Source organism: Echiichthys vipera, assembly GCF_963691815.1.
Source record: "Echiichthys vipera genome assembly, chromosome: 2".
Lineage (NCBI taxonomy): Eukaryota > Metazoa > Chordata > Actinopteri > Perciformes > Trachinidae > Echiichthys > Echiichthys vipera.
Genome location: NC_139827.1, coordinates 20,862,037 through 20,884,077, shown reverse-complemented (window position 1 = coordinate 20,884,077; position 22,041 = coordinate 20,862,037). Strand labels below are relative to the sequence as shown.

Below are 22,041 nucleotides of genomic sequence, written 5' to 3'. Positions count from 1 at the left end.
GAGCAACTTTGATCAGAATCAGAAGCAGAATCAGGATCAGCTTCATTCGCCATGTATGTACAAACATACAAGGAACTTTCTCTCCTCTGTGTACACAATACACAAAAATACAAAAAGCACAGAAAAAAATAAAATAAAAATAAAGCATTTACAAAGGAAGACAAGATGAAAGATATAAATATATATATATACACGTTTAGTGCAAATGGGCTTGCAATGGCAGGGAATTATGGGGAGATCAGGGAGACGGCCTGGGGAAAGAAACTGTTTTTGTGTCTGGTGGTCTTGGCATACAGAGCTCTGTAACGCCTACCAGAGGGAAGCAGTTGATATTTATATTTTTATGTTATTTTTTTAACATTTAATTTCAACTTGGTATTCAGCACAAATGAGAAAAAAACGATAATACATCACTTGTTTTTTTAGTATATATAGAAATATATGTATGTATATATATATACTTTTATTATATATATCTATATATATCTATATATATATATATATATATATATATATATATATATATATATATATATATCTATATATATATATATATAAAATAAAAGCAGAACAGCAAAAACAAAACAAACAAAACATGCCATGGGTCATTAAATAATTGAAAATAAAATAATTTAAACATTAAATAGGGACCACAAACTTACAGTTTCTTAAGAGCAACTTTGTTTTAGCTTTTTTTAAACTTTATTTGAATATTTTCACAACTATCATAATACAAACATTGTATAACATTTCGACATCATTCTTGATAATGAAAAAAGGTATATCTAAGGCAATCATTTCTCCTTTCAATGACATTACAATCTTAATTCATAATGACATAACATAAGTAAACTTAGGAAAAGAGAATACTTAAATACATAGCATTTATAACTAATTGGTATTCCTTATGGGTGACAGGAAACATTTTAAATATAAGAAATTGAGCTTCATTATTTAGTAAGTCTGCAAGAAAAATCAGATTACTATCCACAAGAGCAACTTTGGTCTTCACTGAAAATGATTCCGTGACGTCAATTCCCTGCGACGACCCGAGTCACCAAAACAAAGCGTGGGCTGCAACAGCTTTGTGACTCAAATAAAATAGCTAACGTTAGCTACATAAGATGATAAAATGCCAATTTGCTGGCTTATCAACAAGGAGGGCAATCATAAACCCATTCGACTGCCTCACCTACAGGCAGTTGTCCTGGGTCGAGGTCCAGAGACGACTATTAAAGACAAAAAGTGCTCTCGGCAGCAAGGTAATATAACGCTACATTTATGGCTTCGCTAGCGCTTAACGTTACCTTACAACATACACAAACAAAAAGAAAAGGACATGTCATTAAAGTGTCTTCATACATCTCGTAATTATTAATTAATTAACTTGGTATATGAGAACGTTATCTTGAACAGTGAACACTATAAACCTTTTCAAAGCTATAAACATTCTAAATGTGTCCAAGTCTGTTTCCTGTTGCAGTTAATGTTAATGACATCATCTGACAGGAAGTTAACTAGGACCAAGGCTGTTGCCTAGCAATGGAATTCCTTTGAAAAGGTTTATAGAAAACCTCAACTTTATTTCCTATTTTGCGCTTCTTCTTTTTTTTACGTTTTACTTTACATACATGCATACTTTACACATGTTAGCAAAATACCATATATTTGGATATATTGCTACTTTTCTAGATGTTGGCCTCACTTCTGTTTATGTATATGTCAACTTGTGCTATGTTGTGAATAGCTTATTGCATGGGTGGAATATGGTCTCAAAAAATATTAAATGCAAGACTCCTCCAAAAAGAATCCAAGGCACACTAAAGGTTTTGTTTTACATATGTATTTAAAATGACAAACACATTTCGACTGACATAATGTAGTACTTCACCAGGGTCATTGTCCATTGTTCCAAACCTGTTATGTGTTACACTAATTGCAACTATCACCCTCACTTATTTTATTGTCTATAATGTTGTTTGAATACTTGTTATGGGCTAATATTTTTCTCATTTGTTTTATATGCTATTTTATTTTGATTATTTGGTCTAGTATTAAAAACAAACTTTAACCTGTGCAAATGTTATTTCTTCTCAACCAGTTGAATTGAAAGCAGAATGCAACAAAGGTTATGTCAAAGTTAAACAGGTAAGATACATAAAGCACTCTGATGAGTGAAACTCATAAGGCATTATGAAGCAATTGCTATGCTCAGTTTGATCAAATACCTGTAATCCAAGCTGCTATTGAATACCCATTGCTTTTCATTCGGATACATAATCTGTTTCTGTTAAGTCTGACTGCAGTAATGATCACTCAAAGTTCCTGCCAAAGGTTATTGACAACTCTCTATCTTATCTCCCGTCTTTACTCCAAAGCTGGGCTTGAACCCAACCTCTATAGACTCTGTGGTGGTGGGTAAGGACAAAGAGGTCAAAATGAAGCCTGGGCAGCAGCTTTTTATTGTCAATCAGCTCTACCCATACACTGTACAGTTCAAGGAGGATCCCACCGGAGACCATGGTGGCATCAAAAGACCCCGTGAGTCGGCTTTAGAGGACAGAGAGAGCTGCAGAGAGTCTCCGAGCGTGAAAGCAGCCAAACAGACTGGAAAGGTCTCTGTGTCTGTCAGCCATGGAGAAGCCACTAAAACCAGTGTAAGAAAAGAAAGAAAGTGGGTGTTCACAAATAGAACTGGTATGAGTATGTTTTACAAAAAAATAACATCGTTTTACCTTAACTTTGTTGCAGGAGAGTTTCGGGCATTGGAGCCAAGGTCTCAAGACCTCAATGCAAGACCCAAAGATGCAGGTAACTGTTCTAAACAAAAGATGTACAGTTGTCATGCTAACTGATATGGATCCCAGCTGGATTTGTGACTGAACATGTTAAAACAAAACACTGTCTCCTTTTCTCTAGGTGTACAAGGATGATAGAGTAGTAGTAATCAAAGATAAATATCCAAAGGCTCGCTACCACTGGCTGGTCCTCCCGTGGCAGACCATTTCCAGCCTGAAGGCCTTACGTGAGGAGCACTGTGACCTGATGAAACACATGCAGCGAGTTGCTGATCAGATGGTTCAGCAGTGCCCAGATGCTAGCTTGCTACACTTCCGCACAGGGTACCATGCCATCCCCAGTATGAGGTAAGTAATCCCGGTTTCAATGGAGGTATTACATTGAAAGACAGTGTCTGTTTCAAAATTTTTAATGCAAATACTGTATATTTTACACCTCTGCCAACTATTTTTAAAGCAAACTTTTAGTTACCTTCCTTATAGACAGCCACTGATTTCAGTACAAGCTTTTTCAGTACGGTTTATATGTTACAAAATAATCTGCCTTTATAATTTGGAGTTGTGTTCAAATGTTTTATCTCCTGCTTACTTTTAATGGATTTAAAGCACTGTAAATTCAATTGCCTTTGTGTATTGAAATGTGGTATATAAATTCACTTCACCCACTCTGCCATACACAGTACACCTAAAGCAAGTCATATACTGTAGCATTAGAGGCATTTTGAAAAAAAACCTTTATTAATTTCTACCCAGAACTCCACTCTTCTTTTTCTAAGTTTTCTGATGTGTGCTGCTAAACTTTACACTTTACTGCCACTTAGTGGAATTAAAACCTGTTGTGGCCCTTTAAGGAATAGCCTGGACATACAGGTGCAATACTTGCACCAATCCATTGGTCTAAAAGCTCTGAAAAATGGTATTTAAAACCATATTAAAATTATTGGGACAGACCTAAATGCAAAATAAACTGTGGTACCCATAATGCAAATTTGACCCCAAAGTTCATAAAGAGGAGGATCTGCTTTTATTTGATGTAGACACATGTGTATTCTCTTTTACAGTCATGTTCACCTCCATGTGATCAGCCAAGACTTCGACTCTCCTTGTTTAAAGAACAAAAAGCACTGGAACTCATTCACAACTGACTATTTCATGGAGTCTCGTGGTAAGAGGATATTCAAAAAAGAACTTGATGCTGTTTTCTACCACAGTAGTTCATTGTGTCCATTTCTTTAAATACAGTTGTGTTTTTAAACCATTTTTCTTATTTGCAGACGTCATTCAGATGCTTGAAACAAATGGAAGGGTCACCGTCAAAGAAGGAACTGGCGAGTTTTTGAAACTTCCTCTCCGTTGTCACATGTGTCGCAAAGATATTCCCACTATACCAGCACTCAAGGAACACCTGAAGTCTCACTTTCCCAGCTAAGAAATAAAGTGACCTCAAAGGGAATACATGCCTAAGATATGTATGGGTTCAACATAGGACTGTAGAGTGTTGGGCATTATGTTTGCCTGTTAATTCTGATTTATGGTTATATATATATTTTTTACAGTTCAGTTCAGAACACAATGTTGTAGTTGTAACTGTATCTGTAGTTGCATTTTCAACTACTGGTAGTTATTTGTCAGAAGGTCTAAGAAGAGGTTCACTGTGAAGATGTCATTTTTGTTGTATTTCATCTGGGACGTTTTTTTTTGCCAAATCTCAGGATTGGGAATTTACAATGTTGCATCTGTTCTCACATTTTGTTAAAATATTTTGTATTAAATGTTTTCTAAGAGCTGAATGCTGATTTTCTTTTTTCATTTAAAAGTACAGCATGTTAGCCTGGAAACACAAGTGTGATTTCTGAGTGGAAAGCTTTGCAGATTGCCAATCTTTTTCTGTTTTGCAGTTTAGAAAACAAAAATTATTATTTAGGACATTTAGAAGAGTTGTAGCGTTACCTCAGTTAATCATTTTTTTGTGCAGGAAATTCGTAGGTGCCATGATGTCTGAAAATATTTCTCAAAAAGTGCAAAACGCAGCTACTTATTTGTATTTGCTGCTTTCAGAATGTACAAGTGGAAACCACAGGCTATAACGATACTGAACTTTATATCATGATAGTATATTACTACATTACTACACCATAAATACTATGTCTCTTGTCTGTCTATGCTTTATCAAAATGCTTCCACCATAACATACTTTTATTATGTTCATATGTTACACTGACTCTTGCATTCTAGTCTATTCTATTAATACAGATAAACACTTAGTACCATTACTTAATCATATCACGTCTGGTGGACACTGTTTAGACTTGTGTTTGATGCTATTAATCACACCACGGTCAAATTATCTGCACCATTCACTTTATGACATTTTGCCTCCAAATGCTCTTATATAGTTTCCATTTTTATTCAGTTCTTATTTTACTTTATGTACTTATTTATTTCTGTTACTTTCCATATTTATCTGTAGGCTATTAATTACCTAATGATGGCTGTTGCTTGCAGAGTCAATAACTGAGACTTTGACAGAACTAGAATTGGTCTAATTATTTAAAAAAATCACCCTGATCATCCTGTCCACTTCTGGGGACTGTGGGGGTTTGTAGTCAGTACTTGACTGATTGTTGTTGTTTTTATTGGTTAGAATGGGAAAACTAAAACCTTTATCATTAAAATGACATTATGTAATTCCAAGTATCATCAACCAGAATAAGTGAAAACACCAGTGAGGTTTGTAGAGCCTGCAACACCCTTAGCAGTATGAACTGTTGAATTTGTCGGCATCTAGTGTACGTTTTCATACTTTCAGACTTTCACATAAAGAAAATTCCGGCAGTTGAGCCTGATATAGTGCACATGTGTAAATAAATTAATGGTACGTTGTAAAACAAGGTTGATCTGTAGGTGCAAAAGGAGGAGTGGCCCGTACGGGGATCGAACCCGCGACCTTGGCGTTATTAGCACCACGCTCTAACCAACTGAGCTAACCGGCCATGCTAAACAATGGACGTGTTTTGTATTATATTACACATTTACACACGCTGTTTTTTAAATTGTCATATTGTGGCAACGATACGCCAACGTGTTACCAAATGCTGTTACCGATGTGGTGGGAGAACTTCTCACTGAGCCATATTTTGGTTTGCTCCACCAACCCAACTCTGATAACCCAATAAAACAATTAGCACTTACGTAAAATGTTACTTTCAAATACTGTCCATGTCTGAATGACTAAAAACAGGCAAGAAGCCAAAACTATGGTTATATTATTTATTTATTATTATCAAAACAAAGTAGATGCTCAGGCTACATTATCACAGTAAAAATCACACAGACAATAATCAATCAGCTGCAGGTAATATTATAATGCCAAAATCAACAATCAGAAGCGATGGGCAAGAGAAAACGTTGTCATCCTGAAGTCTTCAGGCAGGTCATTTAATAGTGCTGTAGTTCATAGTGAGAAAATATAGAGCTGCACAAATGCATGTCATCATCTTCTTAGAACTAACTCCCTTTCATCCTCATCTGGCACCATCAGATTGTCCACTGAGTAATGAGCATCGTCTCCTATATCCTGGAAGAAATACTCTTCACTTTCACAGCTCTGAGTTCCATTTACACAGTCTTGAGTTTTGATTTGTTGCAGCTCGGTGCTGTCACTGGCGTTACTCTCCTCCGCACTCTTGCTGGCATCACTACTGTCACTGGTGTCACTGGTTTTGTTTGTCTCGCTGCTTTCACTACTGGTACTCTGGCTGCTGACAGAAATTTCACTGGTGTCTGCGCTGTCACTGGTTGTGTCTGCGCTGTCACTGGTTGTGTCTGCGCTGTCACTGGTGGTGTCTGCACTGTCACTGGTGGTTTCAGCGCTGTCGGAGGCATTCTCTGCCAGCTGTAGGTTTGTGTTGGTCTCCTGTCTGAAAGTGGTTCTAGTGGAGGTATTAGTGGGCTGCAGGTGGTCTGGTTGGCCTTTGACCTCTGTGCTGCTGTTGTCCTCTGCGCTCAGGACTTTGATGACACTTGCAAACTCCCGAACCCAACTCTGATGCAGAGAATAAGCAGAGAATAGTGTAACTCAACTTTCATCTTGGCTAAAGCAGGACATAGTTTAAAACCAAAATGTTTATCCCACCTGTCGAACATTCTCCTCGCTGCCCATGCTGTCATCTCTAGTTTCAGTAATGGAGTTAATCTGTGGATAATATAGTAAAAATAATACAGTGAATAATAAGAGCCAAGTGGAGACCCAAACAATGGCTTGCCATATTTTAACAGTTGGCTAACATAGGTGTGACAAAATTCTTGATTTAATTGGTCTCACCCCATCATCCTCCTGTGACTGACTGTTACTCTCCTCTGAAGTCTGTTGAAAAGAAACATAGCATTTAAGAAAACAATGAAGCCGCCGAGGGATTTATTTTGCTACCAGGCGTGACAGCGATGCTGGTAGGCACTTACAAGCAGAAAGTACCACAGAGTCAACTTTACAGGTGTGTACTTGAGATCAATATGACGGACAAGTTCAAAGATGGGTGTGGTCCGAGTAGGAGGTTAGGGAGTAACTGGCCATTGGCCCCACGACTTATGCCCCTGGCCCGATTCGGCATCACGATTGGTGTGCAATGGGCAAGATGGTTTCTTGCACGATTACATCCACAACTCTTAAAATATGATGAGTTTGAGGTTATGGACCCCTGCAAAAACATGCATAATGCACTTTCCTGCTAACAATAAAGTTAAGAAAACGAGTGATGATATAACCCACCTTGTCCTCGGATTCTAACGACTGTGATTCTGACTCTGACTCTGAACTCTGGCTCTGAAAACATATACATTATATAAGGTGAAATCAGAAACATTTACACCACATCTTTAGATGAATTCAAAATCATTTTTTTCTTCTTAGATCATACAGAAGACTGACAATTCAAAATAACTTACTTGACTTGAGGTACTTTCTTCAGAGCTCTGAAACAGAAAGGAATACATACAAATTGAGATAAAAATTGGCAATCAAGAATTATGCAGAGTCGTTATATAATACATAAAAATAATCCTTTCCTATTTACTTGAATAAATGTATGCATTACCTGAAGCTCTGAGGTGTCATTTTCAGATGATTGTGAAACAGACAAACTTTCAGTCTGGGAAGGAAAAACAAAGTAAGCACATACCACAATATATTTAATCATAGGTTATAACAGTGACGCCAACAATCATCACATTCAAACTATTGCTCCATGTGGGTCCAGACGAACACTATAGTAAACAATAGTTTCTGAATGGAATTTTTTTGCGGTCTGGAGAATCTTTGAGTAACAACCTATTGTTTTTTTCGGCTGACTGTGTCATAGGAGCACAACCTGCCTGCAGTTAAATGATTTATGTAAAGGGTGTATATTTCCTGTAACAACAAGTGCGATGTAGCTTTCAGAGAGGGCTTCAGATAGCACTCACCGAGTTTGAGTCAAGCTCATTTGATTCCAGAACGACATTGTATGAAATCTGTCAGGAAGAAATCACAGGTCACAGTCATATTTCACATGATGGTGGTTTGTTTCTTGATCGATTAATGTAGATATATATCAAGTGATTTAGACCCTTTTACATGCTTATTAAACTACGAGCCTTTCTGCTTTGCTTAGTAGATGTTACAGTGGGACTAAAAGTAAGCAAAAGTCCAAAAGTATTAGCATCACAACACACTTAAAAGTATAAGAAGTAATAGTACTCATTATGCCGAATGATGCATTTCAAAATAATATAAATTTTATTGCATTATAATTATTGAATTATTGAAATATTGAATTAACGTGTTCATCACTTTAATGTTACAGCTGGTAAAGGTGGTCATGTTGACTTCATTGCTGGGTATCTTAACCTGTACGAATACATAGTAATTTCTTAGTTGATTTATAATTTGCATTAAATAGGCATATAATAAATGTAGTAGAGTAAAAAGTTCAAATTTCATTTGAGATATAGTGTATATATAAATATATATATATATATATATATATATATATATATATATATATATATATATATATATATATATATATATATATATATAATAAATTAGATGTACTTAGTTACATACCTCCACTGCACTTATACTATTGTGGCTGTCAGTATTAATTAAATGTTTATAAATGCACCATACAGAAACTGATGTCATTCAGGTTGGAGACTATAGTTCACAATATATAATTAGCATGTTATATAAATTAATCTGTAGAACCAAGCAGATATTTTAGACAACTTGCTTAATGTGTATTAAACTGCATGATGTTTATATTAATTGTTTTACTTTCTGTTTTTCATACTTACTGGGTTAGCAAAAACTGCTCCAATTAAGCAAAACATGAGTATGGTACCCCTCATTCTGTAACAGACATACATAATGTGATTAATATTACTATTTTGATTCAATTCAATTTGGGCTTAACTGGTTTGCAATATTAAGAAAAAAACACACAAAAAATGTAACAAGTAATCTAAAGAATACAAAACATGTTCGTGTAAAGAGCATTTATATTTACACATTAGTTGCTCTTGCATTACATCTTGAAATGTAAGTTAATAGAAACTTTAAAACTTTTTAAGGAACCAATAATAACAAATCAGTAACCGTTACCATGCAGTAAGATTGCATAAATTATAAAGTCAATATAATCCACTACCTTTTTGTCTTTTAGATTCAAAGCTGCTGTGAAAAATGTTGTCGGTGGTCCTTGTTCAGTAGCAGCAAAGAGGAGAACCCAGTGCCTATTCTGAGCCACGTATGGAAAGCTGGCAGTTGAGGCAGTAAAAGCACGATGTGTGGATATGCTGTAGGAAACTCCAGGGACAACTGCATATAAGTATCCTGAACTAAAACGATTGCATCACTTCCTTCCGGATGTCTCTTTACTGTCGACACGCGAAGGTGTATTTGTTCGGGAGAGCAAGCTCAAAACAATCACGCACACACACACACATACACACACACAGTTGTTTCATTCAGTCACTAGACGTCCTCCACCCCCTCTCAAGTCCTGAGTGAAATATAGTTTAGCATAAACCATAGGGTTTGTGGCCTGTTGAGAAAACAAACTCACCCACTCAGAGAGGAAAGGAGGGCCAGACACGGTCATGTTTGTTTCCGGTGAAGTTTTTTTTATTCTTGACTATCTAGTCTATCAATAGTTTTATTATTTTATTGTTGCCTAACAATTCATAACAAGGTGTAGGTAAGAGGTAATGCCTTGCTAGATAAGATTCAAAATATTTAGAAGTAAGAAAAATTGGGAAAATGTACTTTCTAACACAAAGGTTTAAAACGTGTTACAACTTCAAACACAATTTGAGTAATACAACCTCATTAAAGCTAAATACATAACATCTTATTTTTAAAAACACTCGTGTTTTGTAACTCTTTGTCCTCAGTGTTACATGATGTTATTGGAAACAGGGCTCGTTCTTGGAAATAGGGCATGTACAGTAGAAAGCCTAAATAAAGACATCTATATTTCCTCCCCAAGGCTCATAATTGTTTCCGGGATATCCATATATGGTCAGGCCTTAAATAAGATTACAGAATTCCTTGTTTAACCTCACTTTGGATTTCAACCCGTGCAAAAGAAACATGTAATTAGACTGGATGTTCACCCTGCAGTCTGGAGCTGTTTGCCAAAAACCACAGCTACCAAGTTGTCATAAAGTCCTGCTTTAGAAAAGGGGAGGAGAGAGGAGTGGACGATTGGTGCTTGTTGTGGCACAAAGACCAGCAATCAACAGTGTCTGCCCTAAGGTTACTTAAGTTTTATATGCTGTGTTGACCCTTTCAGGCATCTGACATATCCATCGATTTTCTGAACACAACTGGAAATTTAGAGCAGGATAGACTGTGGTATCTGATCCTCAGGGGTCAAAGTGATGCAGGTTGTTGTCACTCCCTGGTGTTTAATAAACAGCAGCTGGGCCACTTATTTATCATAAATTAATCAAGGAGGAACATAAGCCTCCTTCTTCTGGAGAGCTACTGCCCTGGATGTTTTAGGTATCTCCCTACTCTGATTCGAATTATCGCTTATTATCAAGCAGCTGGAGTTTGTCTTGATAATAGGGCTTGATAATAATAATGATAATTAAAATAAGGTGTGTATGGGAGATGGCAAAAACATGTGGGGTAGTAGCTCTCCGGGAGCACGGTTGGATACTATTGTTACAGATTAAGCTACCCAGCAGCTGGAATTAGCCTCCCCTTAACAAGTGACAGGGTAAACCTGTATTATTCAATTTTACACTGATCCACCTTCACACTAACTGGGGTGTGTTTGTGTGTGTGAAGGGAATTCACATGTGTTTGAAATCGTTTCCTATCAGAGAAGTAGAGCACTATATAGTGTGTTTGCCCTTTTGTAGTGGTGTTCAAATTGTGTTGATTTGTGTTGATTAAATTAATTTCATTCATTCATATAGTTCACTATAAAATACCCACAATGCACAGCTAATTCGAGTACATTTGATGTACCCATCATTTTACTTCCGTATACCACAATGCAATGTGGCCGTGTTTTCCTGGAGGAGAAGAAGAAGCAGAAGGAAGGTGAAGTGTCCTCAATCTTGTTTGGTCATAACCTACTGTAAATGGTTCACTAACTGATAAACACCATAAAGAGAATAGAACCTATGGCTGGGAATCAGGGTCTGATTGAAGGCAGGTGTGCCTGCGTGGCCTTCTGGCTCATGTTTGCTTCACAAAGGACACTGGCTTGCACACTGCAAAATGTGACCAGATGTATTAGGGCATCCTTTTTCGCATACTGCATTTGACATACTATGTATTGGGACATACATCTTTTTCTGGCATCTAATATGGAAGTATGGGCATTGGAACACAGGGTGACTGTTTTGTCTTTTGTCCCTTGTATTGTTTAGACTGGTTGGCCAAATCTAGAATATGTAAGCCCACTAAAATTAATCTACCACAGTGGGTGTGTTATAGATGCTTACACATTAATGTATAATTATAAAACAAATGATATAATTTACATGAATCTAAAATGGGTGTTTCTGCATAATGCTTTTAACACTTCTGCACTTTTGTTTTATTATATTTTGAATGCAGGACTTGTAACAGAGTATAGCCACACTGTTGTATTGGTATTTTTTACTTAAGTACTTAAAGTGCTTTTACTTAAATTAAGTACTTCTTCCACCTAGTGGCCGTAGGGAGTTTTGCTTGAAGCGCTGATGACCTTATACACAGGACTACAACTGCTGTAGCCTAATAATAATTGTAAGAAAGTAAGTATGACAGATATATTTTAATATGACTTAAAGCCATTATCTTGATATTGATATGAGTGGTGAGCTTCAAAGTCCATTAAGTAACTGGAGCTTTCATCCATATTACATGAGCTTCGTCAGCAGTTAGAGTTTGCCCAGTTGTCACAGAACTGTGATTTCCATTGATGTGAAACTGCTTTTCAAATTAATACTAGTATTACAATGAAAAAATATTAACTTTAATCATGCAGTAATGAAATACTAAAACTGCTTTCACGAGCAGTGGATAAAAATACTAAAAGTTAATAGTGACAAATATTTGTCATGTTGTTAATCATCATGTCACTCCTCATGTCAAAATATTAACACTTGTCATATTAGTGACCTTAGGAACACAAATGTGTGGCAGATGGACATCTAGTGGCCAAAATCATGTATTATTTTTGTCGTAAAACTGTTTCATAGACAAGATTCGCACATGGGTTTGTTTTTTACACATTATGCTGCACAATATACACGAAACAAAAAAGGAACAAAAGCAAAACAAAAACCACAAATTAATTCCAACATTAGACGTGAAAATGCAATCAAAGCCATCATTGCAGGCAGTACTGAGTAGGTTAACAGCTGTCTTTTTTTTCTTTCTTGTTCAGAGCACCAACTCTCTCTTGTATGCGTTTGACAGTTAACAGTCGGGAAAAAATCTATAAAATAAATAAAATTCACCCAAAAGATCTTCATATGGGTCAATTAGTTTTGCTGTTTTTGACATCTAGATTGTTACTTGTGCAGTAAAATGTAAAACTGTGATTTAAAATTACTAAACATTGTGTTATTTTCTATTAGAGAAATAAACAATTGGATACGGACAATGTATTCAATTACAGATCATTGCTATAATAACAAATAATGTGTAATTCATTTTATTACATACATTTTTTAAGACAGGGCACCCAACTGAAGTTCAGTGGAGAATCTCTTTTCCTCCCTCTCTCTGTATCTCTGTGGCACAAAGACCCTCCCAAAGTTAAAAAAAAAAGTGTTGGCACCATTAACCCAGAAAAAAAACTGTGTGTGCGCGCTGCATGCCAGTTTGTGTGGACAGTGTGAGCGCTGTCTCGAATACAAAAGGACACCTTCACAGGTTCAACGCAGGCAAGGATTCTCATTTCTCTTGCTACTGCCAGTCTCAGGTCAGTATCAGTCCTAATTACTGACACTTTTTTATTATTTTGAAGGGTAATTTATTGATTATCAAATGTATGTATATGTATGTGATTCAGATTCAGATAGCTTTATTGTCCATTAGATTAGAATAAAATGGAAATTTGTCCTTCACGCTGATTGTGTCTCACAGCGTGTTGACAAACTAGTTTGCAACTGGCTTGGTTATGTTGTGATCGCCAAAACCTTATTCTGATGTGGATGTTGACATTGACGTCTTCATTATTTTGTACATATCAAGAGATAATAATAAACTGTGTACTGCACATGCAAAATATAGACACATTTAATGTTGATTATTACGGCTGTGCATAATCTATCAACATACATTTTATAATCCCAAAAAAACCCTCAAAGAGATCAAATATGTTTTTATGAAATAGTGTAAGATTTATGAATATCATTTAATATGGATGGTATATTAAAGATGAAAAGATGAACTTTATTGTTCACTGGTGCACAGCACAACAAAATTATGCTGCATCCAGCTCATGGATGTATTGGGAAAAAACTGCTAACAAGAGTAAAAATAATAAGTTATTGTAAACCACTATATAGCATATTACACACGTGATAAATGATATATACTCAGTTGAAAGAATGGAATTGAGGATAAAATTGCCCGTATAAAATGCACATGTGGGAAAAAAAGGTAATATGTGTCCTAACGTTACCTCTATATTGTAAAGATCAAATAAAACTGTGTGATTTATTGCTTTAGGTGAATTGTCTCTCTCTCTCTCTCTCTCTCTCTCTCTCTCTCTCTCTCTCTCTCTCTCTCTCTCTCTCTCTCTCACACACACACACACACACACACACACACACACACACACACACACACACACACACACACACACAGTCTACGCCTTTTTGGGGTTTAGTGGGCCGAACCAGAGAGCTTTTGTTCCCCTGGGCAGGCCCAGTAGTGTCTGTTTTCTTCCTGTCCAGAGAGACAAAAGTTTGTGGACTTAGTCAACTTTTTTCCAGTCTGGTAGCTTCTGATGTTTACTTTAGCTCTGAATGTGACTGAGAGCGAGGCACATCTTAGAGGCATGTAACCTTGACAACAGAAGAGGCCAATCCCGCAACTCTGCTTGTCATGAAAGTGTTGGCAGCACCACAGATGCACTCATTTGATTTGCCAAGTTCATGTCTTTGCTGTGACAAACTCAGATTATAATGCATTGATTGTTGCTACTGTGTTTTGTTAATCAGACTATCCAATTTCCAGCTCTGCAGTTATTCACAATATGTAAATTAGCACAATTGTGTCTGATGACTACTCATTCAATGTTGCAGGTATGAGGGCTTGCTTGGTATTCATTTGCTTACTGGCAGCAACATTTGCCCTGACTGTGAGTAATGTTTTTTTTTTTAAATAAATAAAAAATTATTTGATACCTGACATTACCATGAGAGCCCTGACAAACAAAAGATGTTATATGTTTTTGGCAGCTTTGGTATTAATCAATGTCCATTATTAATTATCAGGTAAAAAGTAAACCTCATGGAAAACGACATGGATTTCATAAGACTTTGCATACAGCCAAAGAAAAGGTAAAGCAGGACTCTGATTTACAGTTTATATATATTTTTATTTTAAACATAAGATGATTTAATGTTGTAAATTGGACATTTTCTTTTTTTTCTGAATAAGGACATTGTCACAGAAGAAGCCAACGAGCCACAGATCTTACCCACTTTAGTCACGTTTGAGGCCAGCAGCCAGGAGCAGGAAGATGAGGAACTGAGCTCCCAAGACAATGCTAACGCTTACAAGCAGGAGATGGAAAAGAGCGACAAAACCACTGCAGTCCTGCTGAGCGAGGAGGAGTTAGTAGACCTCCTGAAGAAAGAAGCAGAAGAAAGTGTGCTAGAGGAAGAAGAAGCTGAGATGGATAAAGGCAGGCTGGAGTCTAGTGAGGCTGTGGAGACCATTGAGGAGGAGGAGGAGGAGGAGGAGGAGGAGGAGGAGGAGGAAAGGGTGGGCGACAAACTAGAAATGGAAGAGGATACTGAAGAGATGACAGACGAGGATGAAGAAGAAGAAGAAGAACAAGAAGAAGGGGAGGTAGTAAATATGTCACTCAAGGAAAAGGTGGAAAAGTCTGATGAAAAAACAGCAGACAGAGAGGAGCCAGGGTTATTGCTGGAGGATGGAGATGGTAGCACAGAGTCAGAGATCCCTGCTGATCTTGACTATGCTGCTGATAGTGCCATCTTACAACCTCTACACATTGTGTCCGTTAAAATGAAAACCCACACAGATGAGACCCAGCCTCCTTCCAAAACACACATTAAAGAGAAGGAAACTGGTAAGAAAGGACTGCCCACCATTGCAGATGAATATGAACAAGACGTACAAACCACTGAGTCAGTAGACAGCGAGGAAGTGTCTGACCAGGACAAAGAGTTGTCTAAAGATGTTGGTGAACCTGAAGCAAATGCGGAGCCTGAAGAGCCAAAGAGCAGCGTAGAGTTTGAATCGGGGTCCCGGCTGGATGGAAAGGAGGAAGAGAAAAATAAGAATGACAGTGGAAGTCACACCAAGGGAAAGACAAGGAAGCAAAAGAAGAACAAGAGGGCGAGGAAGCACTCTCCACAGAGTGAGGAACCACAGTCTGGACAGGATCAGGATCAGCAGGATCCTCAGGTGTCTGAGGGCAGCAGCATTGACAATACAGCCCAAAAGGCAAAGAGGAGAAGGGCAGGAAAATGGGTAATGCATACAGTACATAATCCTTATATATAGCTTTCTTGTGAGTTTATAATCAATATTTTTGTGAACATAGTGGAGGGGACTGTCCTTCCCCAGTGAACGACTCCATAGATTGTTTTTACAAGCAGCTTAATACGACCCATGTTTACAACAAACACAGGACTGTCACCAAGGAGATTGCTGTTCGTGTCTGGTGTGAAAGCAAAAGTCAAAAGTGTGTGTATGGATTTAAGAGGGTAACATAAAGGGGACGGACCGGAAGTAGAGAGGTAAATGTGTTTCAATGAAGTTTACAAAAGAGCAAAAAAAAATTAATACAATTGTCATAGATAGTTGACATAGTGACCATGGACATGACAAGACGAAGGTTCTGAAAGAACAGGCTCGCCTGCAATACCGCCAGAGACCGCTAGAAACAACGTATCTCAAATCTTATGGAGTACAACTTTAAGTTACATATGTAACTATGTCACGTACGTACTCAACCCTTAAGCCTAACTGATGCACTTATTTAAACCCAAACAAAGATCTTTGTCTAAAACCTAGCCCAGTAGTTTTGTTGACAAAACCTAACTACACTGCGACCATATTAACCATTTGTTCAAATCTGCCACCGTTATAATGAGGTAAAAGGGTGCGTTGATCTCTTGCCACTGTAAGGGGCACTAATTTAGTCCTGTAGGTTGTATTAAGGGTAGGAACAAACAAGCTATGCGGTCATATGGGTTGGAGGCCTTGTAAACAAATTGATTTGAATATCTCAGGAACTATCATAAAAAATTACATTTTCATGTTTCTTTCCAGGGTCCATTGGTAGGAATGAATCCAGTGCAAATAAGAGCAACAGTGGATCTCTACCCCAGTTCCAGGCCCTCTCTTGGTGGAGGCGTACATCGCCCAGAAGCCCCTGCTGGTTGGTTAATTCAGCATTCACCATACTGACTAATGCACTATCCCAACAGCCTCACATGGGAATCTGCTGACGGGATCATTTAGCTAAAACTTCCGCATGAATAGTGTCACTCCGCTTCCCACTCACTACCAAAACACAGCTCACAGCACGGCTTAAGGAGTGAATAATGGAGATCAAGTCGAATTTAATCGCTGTACAAACTCAAATGGCAGAGGAATGTAGGGGATGGTGTGTTATGGCTCATTGGTTTCCAGTCATCACACGGTAGAATATAACCAAACCAGTTCTGAAAATGTTCCTTAATACCGCTGTTCTTTAAAGTTCAGATAGGTCAAAGGTCATGTTTGTCTTTTCTTCTAGATCCATGTGACAACTTTCCCTGCAAACGAGGAAAGACGTGTAAACTCAATGCGGACAATAAGCCAGGCTGTGTGTGTCAAGAGCCGTCAGAATGTCCTCCCGGTGTGAATGAGTTTGATCATGTAAGTATGGATGGTCTGCTTTACTGGATGTACAGTGCTGGAATAAATGCCACGCCCCTTCCACTATCTCCGCTATCTATTTTGCAAGGGTACTGTTGCTGCAGTGCCGTCCAAGGCAAGTGCTATAGCTTTAAAACATTACAAAGAACCCAGAGCAGCTTTTCCACTATCCAAGAATTTTAAGCGAATGTAGCAAGACCAGACTCCAGGAGATAAAGGTCTGGCATTGTGAGACAATTGAAAGCTGGTGTTCAACAGCTGCTACATTGCATTTGATTGTTGCTTCTATTTCTGTAGGTTTGTGGGACAAACAACAAAACATATGATACATCATGTGAACTCTTTGCTACCAAATGCAACCTGGAGGGCACTAAGAGAGGACACAGACTTCACCTGGACTACACTGGACCATGCAAACGTGAGTGTTGGCCACTGTACAGAGTATATGGGTTACACAACATTTTATTTGAAGTATGGTGCAGGAAACATTTTGAGCCTGATCTTCCTCTATGTTTCTCTCACAGTAATACCTCCATGTGTGGACACTGAACTGGTCCAGTTCCCTTTGCGAATGAGGGATTGGCTGAAAAATGTGCTGCTGCAGCTCTATGAACACGACTCCATGTCTCCTGGCTTTCTCACCCCTAAACAGCGTTTTAGAGTATGATCCACTGCTCAAATGAACACGTGTTGATAAAATTGGCATTCTCAGGCTTCTTCAAAACTTTATTTCAATCTTAAATCTTTAATCTTAAAAACTCTATATTTTATACAGGTTAAAGTGCTGTTATTTCTCTGTAATTTATGTTATTTGTATCCAACTTATCAACGGCTCAGTCAGTCAGAAAGTCACATAGCAAATTTGGCAAAAGGAAAGATTATTTACAATGTTCTGCATTGTGTAGGTGAAGAAAATCTTTGAGAGCGAAAGGCGTCTTCATGCTGGGGATCACTCCGTTGAGCTGCTCGCACAGGACTTTGAGAAGAACTACAACATGTATATCTACCCTGTGCACTGGCAGTTTGCACAACTGGACCAACACCCTTCAGACAGGTACATTTTAATTTCTCTGTGCTTACAGTACATTTTTATTTTACTCCACCTTTAGATTACATTAAAACTAATTATCATAGAGTCCTAAGGTTTTACCACTATTTGTAAATAAATATTACCATGAAGCAACTGAAGTCAATATTTTTATTTTTATATTTCTTACCATTTTTATGGCAAAAATGTAAAGGATCCAATGTTTGCCTCAAAGTTATTATTAAATTAAAGACATTTCATATGAACTGAAAAATTTCGGACTCAACACTGTCTAATGCAACTCATTCTGATGATTTTTTTTCATGTTTGCTGAGTCAGGAACCTCTTAATAGATAATCGTTGTTGAGGATTTTTCATAATCATTAGTGGTAATAAAAAGCAATAATTATATGAGACACCTTTAACATGACATTTTTTGATATATTATTTAATATAACATTAGTTAACTTGAATTGAATCCCATCGAAACTGCACACAGAATGTGAATTATAAACTTTTTTTTCTGAAGCTATGATCCTGTATAAACCTCAAGAACGGCTAATATCAAGTATTCATATTTACTGTATTTATTTATACAATGTAAGCATGCTGTATATGAATTAGCAGTCACAGTGATGATAACTGGATGATCATCCCTCCTGTGCAGGGTCTTGTCCCACTCAGAGCTGGCTCCACTTCGAGTCCCTTTAGTGCCAATGGAGCACTGTACCTCCCGCTTCTTCCAAGAGTGCGATGCTGACAAGGACAAGCAGGTGTCCTTTAAAGAGTGGACTTCCTGTTTTGGTATCGAGAATGGTAAGAGCAACACTATGGCACACTTTTCTAATCACTAATAATGACGTTTACTTATATGCTTTGGTTTCAAATCTGTGACACTTTATTCAAGAGTGAAATTCTGTTTTGTGTTTAAATAAAACATATATTTTATTTTCCATATATATTTAGGCTTTATTTTATATTTTCACATCTCATTATGTCCCATATTGTAAAAAGTGAGATTTTAATGTCATTTTTTTATTATAAAGCACGTCGGGGTTTTATATAAATACTGACAATGTATGAAAACGCTCAATCCTGAAAGAAATGCAGACATACATATTCATATTCAGAAATTGTGCCTTTTAACAAGCCATTGGGACTTCTGTACAGTTGGGATGTCACAACTATACTATATACAGTATAGGTAGAAAGTGGCGCTATAGTCCCATTACAGTCATTCCCTGGCTGCAATGATTGTGCAGAGACGCTAAGAGTGCAGATACGGAAGATCCAGAATCGTGACCAATCAGAGCAGGCTGGGCTTTTTCGGGAGGGGGCTTAAAGAAAGACAGGCGATAAAGTTAAGTGTTTCAGACAGAATGAATATAGGTATATTCAAACCGATAGTATAAGAAAAATAATGTGTTTTTTCAACATTAAAGCATGTAAACATGTTCTAGTAAAAACTAGAATACCAAAATACAAGTATGAACCTGAACATGGGCTTAATACGTATATCCCCTTTAAGTTTTAAAATGACTGAGAATAAATTCCAGCAAAAATGTAACTTCATATAGTAACAATTGGTTTCTGTAATGGGTGTTTAGTAATAACGCTACCAGTTTAACCATAATATTTGTTTATATTATTTTCAATTCTCATTCATTTCTAGAGCATATATGGCAAATACTGTTCAATTACTTTTTATCCTATTAAGGCCTGCTGTCTATTATCTCCACAGATGATATGGATGTCAACCTGTTATTCTGAGCTTCATTTTGTACTTCAACCACAACACTGGCTTCTTGAAGCTGCGCCAACAGTGCAGCTTGAGGCCTCCATGAACCTCTGTAACATAAGGAACTCTGAGACCTACAGATATTCATTTTCACCTCCTGCTATAGAGGGCAAGTGTTGGTGGTCATTGCTGTAATTTTGTATCAGGCTAAACTTGGACAGATATTTGTTCTGTAATTTAGACTAATCTGCTAGAACGGTTTTATTAGAATATGAGAGCTGGTAATTTAGCTGGTTTTTAATCCAGAAAGTGTTTTCTAATGCATTCCAAACTGGGGAAAAGTTTACACCAGCTCATCAGTAGAAAAGATGCTATATACAGTAGGAGGCTTCAAAAGAACTGTGCTTTGTATGTTAAAGTGATTTAGGGCAGAATTACAGTACTCTTTAAATCAAGGTTAAGTATGATTGTGTTACAGAAAATACGTGTTTCTTATTTTAATAGAAAATGTTGCAAATGTTTGTCTTTGCATCTTACATTTTAGTGTCGCTCTAATTAAAGCTTTATGGACAACAATGGACATCACAATATCATGACGTAGAACCGTTCAGTGCACCCTGTCGTTAATGATGACCTTCTTTTTCCGTTCTGAAATAAAGTTTTTGCATCATATTGGTGGATCCCAGTCGCATACCATCAGTTTATGTTCACATTTTATTCATACTTAAATTTTACTGATGCCACCATGACACGAAGATATGAACTCTGCAACAATGGTTTGGAGAATGCAAGTCACTGATACCTGGTTTGGGTTTGCCACATTATCTTTAATAATGGCCCTCTGTAAGATAACAAAGCAAAAATAGCCTGCAGCATAGTCATGATGATTACAGTGACTTGTTGTTTTGTGATAAAGTGCTGTTCTCTGATTGGATCTGCCACTCTCTATATAAGCAAAGACAGAAGCAGCTTCTCACCTGTCGACTGTCTGCTGTGACTGAGATAAAAAAAATGCTCTGCATACTGTGGGTTATCTTCCAGACCTTGGCTGTTGTGGTGGAGGGTGGTGTGTCTTCAGGGAGTGCTGAGGCACTTGCCAATGGGGGAGTGAATAATAATGGAGCAGCAGCTGGCAACACTGCCAACCCTGGGGCTCAAAATGGGGTCCCAATAAATGGGGAACCCCTTGTGGCACACTTAGTCCAACTTGGTGGCTCATTTTTTATCCAGCCAGTGGGAAACCAAGTGGGTCAGGCTCCACTGCAGCAGCTGATTCCCATCGGAGCTCTTCAACAAGGCGGGGCATTTCTTGTGGGGCAGGCAGCCAATGTGAATCCACAGTGGCAGATGACTCAGGGAGCCAATGGTGGGCCAGGCACACTGTTTACTGTGCTGCCAAAGAGTAATACTAGAGGAAACCCACAGGGTGCCCGGACAACTCCCGGCCAAGTGCAGCTGATCCCGGTGACCGGGCTGAACAACCAACAACAACTAAGCGTTGCTGGTGCGAGGGCAGCCAGCACGGTGAGGTTTCAACGTTCAGTGGCAGCTCGCCTTAGGAGGACAAGGTCCCCAGTGATGAAGGTGATGGCAGCTGAAGAGGAGGAAGAATGCTCTGGGATGGTGATGGAGGAAAAACAAGCAAAATGAGACCACATTCCTTACACCCTAATTCTGTCTCATTACTAGCTGTAAATGCTCAAATGTTATAAACCATTGTCATCATAACTAATGACCAATAAATTTTGGAAGTTAATTATTAAAACTTTGTGGAGTCTTTATGTCAATATATATATATATATATATATATATATATATATATATATATATATATATATATATATATATAGGTATATCTCTCTCT

The 22,041-nt window shown here is 37.6% G+C and overlaps 3 protein-coding genes across 4 annotated transcripts; 2 read left to right on the top strand and 1 right to left on the bottom strand.

Moving 5' to 3' along the window:
• Positions 1-1,089: 1,089 nt before the first annotated feature.
• On the top strand, positions 1,090-4,588 carry aptx (aprataxin). Of its 2 annotated transcripts, XM_083933189.1 has the most exons (7): positions 1,090-1,262; positions 2,102-2,148; positions 2,379-2,657; positions 2,752-2,811; positions 2,920-3,146; positions 3,860-3,963; positions 4,073-4,588. In XM_083933189.1, the coding sequence occupies exons 1-7, from the start codon at positions 1,133-1,135 to the stop codon at positions 4,225-4,227; spliced, it is 1,002 nt and encodes a 333-aa protein (XP_083789315.1). In that variant the 5' UTR covers positions 1,090-1,132; the 3' UTR covers positions 4,228-4,588. The 2 variants fall into 2 exon arrangements, with proteins under 2 accessions (XP_083789315.1, XP_083789316.1); XM_083933190.1 differs by lacking the exon at positions 2,102-2,148 and having other exon boundaries at positions 2,496-2,657.
• A 1,476-nt stretch (positions 4,589-6,064) lies between these two features.
• On the bottom strand, positions 6,065-9,626 carry scpp1 (secretory calcium-binding phosphoprotein 1). The gene is made up of 9 exons (XM_083933206.1): positions 9,485-9,626; positions 9,132-9,186; positions 8,259-8,306; positions 7,892-7,945; positions 7,743-7,769; positions 7,567-7,620; positions 7,123-7,164; positions 6,934-6,993; positions 6,065-6,843 (listed from the first exon to the last, which is right to left on the bottom strand). Exons 2-9 carry the CDS (start codon positions 9,183-9,185, stop codon positions 6,292-6,294), a joined length of 891 nt encoding a protein of 296 aa, XP_083789332.1. The 5' UTR covers position 9,186; positions 9,485-9,626; the 3' UTR covers positions 6,065-6,291.
• A 4,973-nt stretch (positions 9,627-14,599) lies between these two features.
• sparcl1 (SPARC-like 1) lies at positions 14,600-20,307 on the top strand (the record flags this gene model as incomplete). The annotated part of the gene is made up of 11 exons (XM_083926303.1): positions 14,600-14,653; positions 14,790-14,855; positions 14,956-15,225; positions 15,391-16,017; positions 16,822-16,930; positions 17,291-17,412; positions 17,710-17,830; positions 17,937-18,073; positions 18,318-18,466; positions 19,107-19,255; positions 20,181-20,307. The coding sequence occupies 11 exons, from the start codon at positions 14,600-14,602 to the stop codon at positions 20,207-20,209; spliced, it is 1,833 nt and encodes a 610-aa protein (XP_083782429.1). The 3' UTR covers positions 20,210-20,307.
• Between the last annotated feature and the right edge of the window lie 1,734 nt (positions 20,308-22,041).

What these genes read in the sequence shown, in the direction of transcription:
- scpp1 (XM_083933206.1), bottom strand. Translation starts at nt 9,185, where the DNA reads ATGAGGGGTACCATACTCATGTTTTGCTTAATTGGAGCAGTTTTTGCT. An exon ending in GAGCAGTTTTTGCTAACCCA is followed by an intron (nt 8,307 to 9,131) that starts GTAAGTATGAAA and finishes TCTTCCTGACAG; the next exon opens with ATTTCATACAATGTCGTTCT. An exon ending in AGTCACAGGAGGATGATGGG is followed by an intron (nt 6,994 to 7,122) that starts GTGAGACCAATT and finishes TATTATCCACAG; the next exon opens with ATTAACTCCATTACTGAAAC.
- aptx (XM_083933189.1), top strand. Translation starts at nt 1,133, where the DNA reads ATGCCAATTTGCTGGCTTATCAACAAGGAGGGCAATCATAAACCCATT. An exon ending in AAAGTGCTCTCGGCAGCAAG is followed by an intron (nt 1,263 to 2,101) that starts GTAATATAACGC and finishes CTTCTCAACCAG; the next exon opens with TTGAATTGAAAGCAGAATGC. An exon ending in GAGAAGCCACTAAAACCAGT is followed by an intron (nt 2,658 to 2,751) that starts GTAAGAAAAGAA and finishes ACTTTGTTGCAG; the next exon opens with GAGAGTTTCGGGCATTGGAG.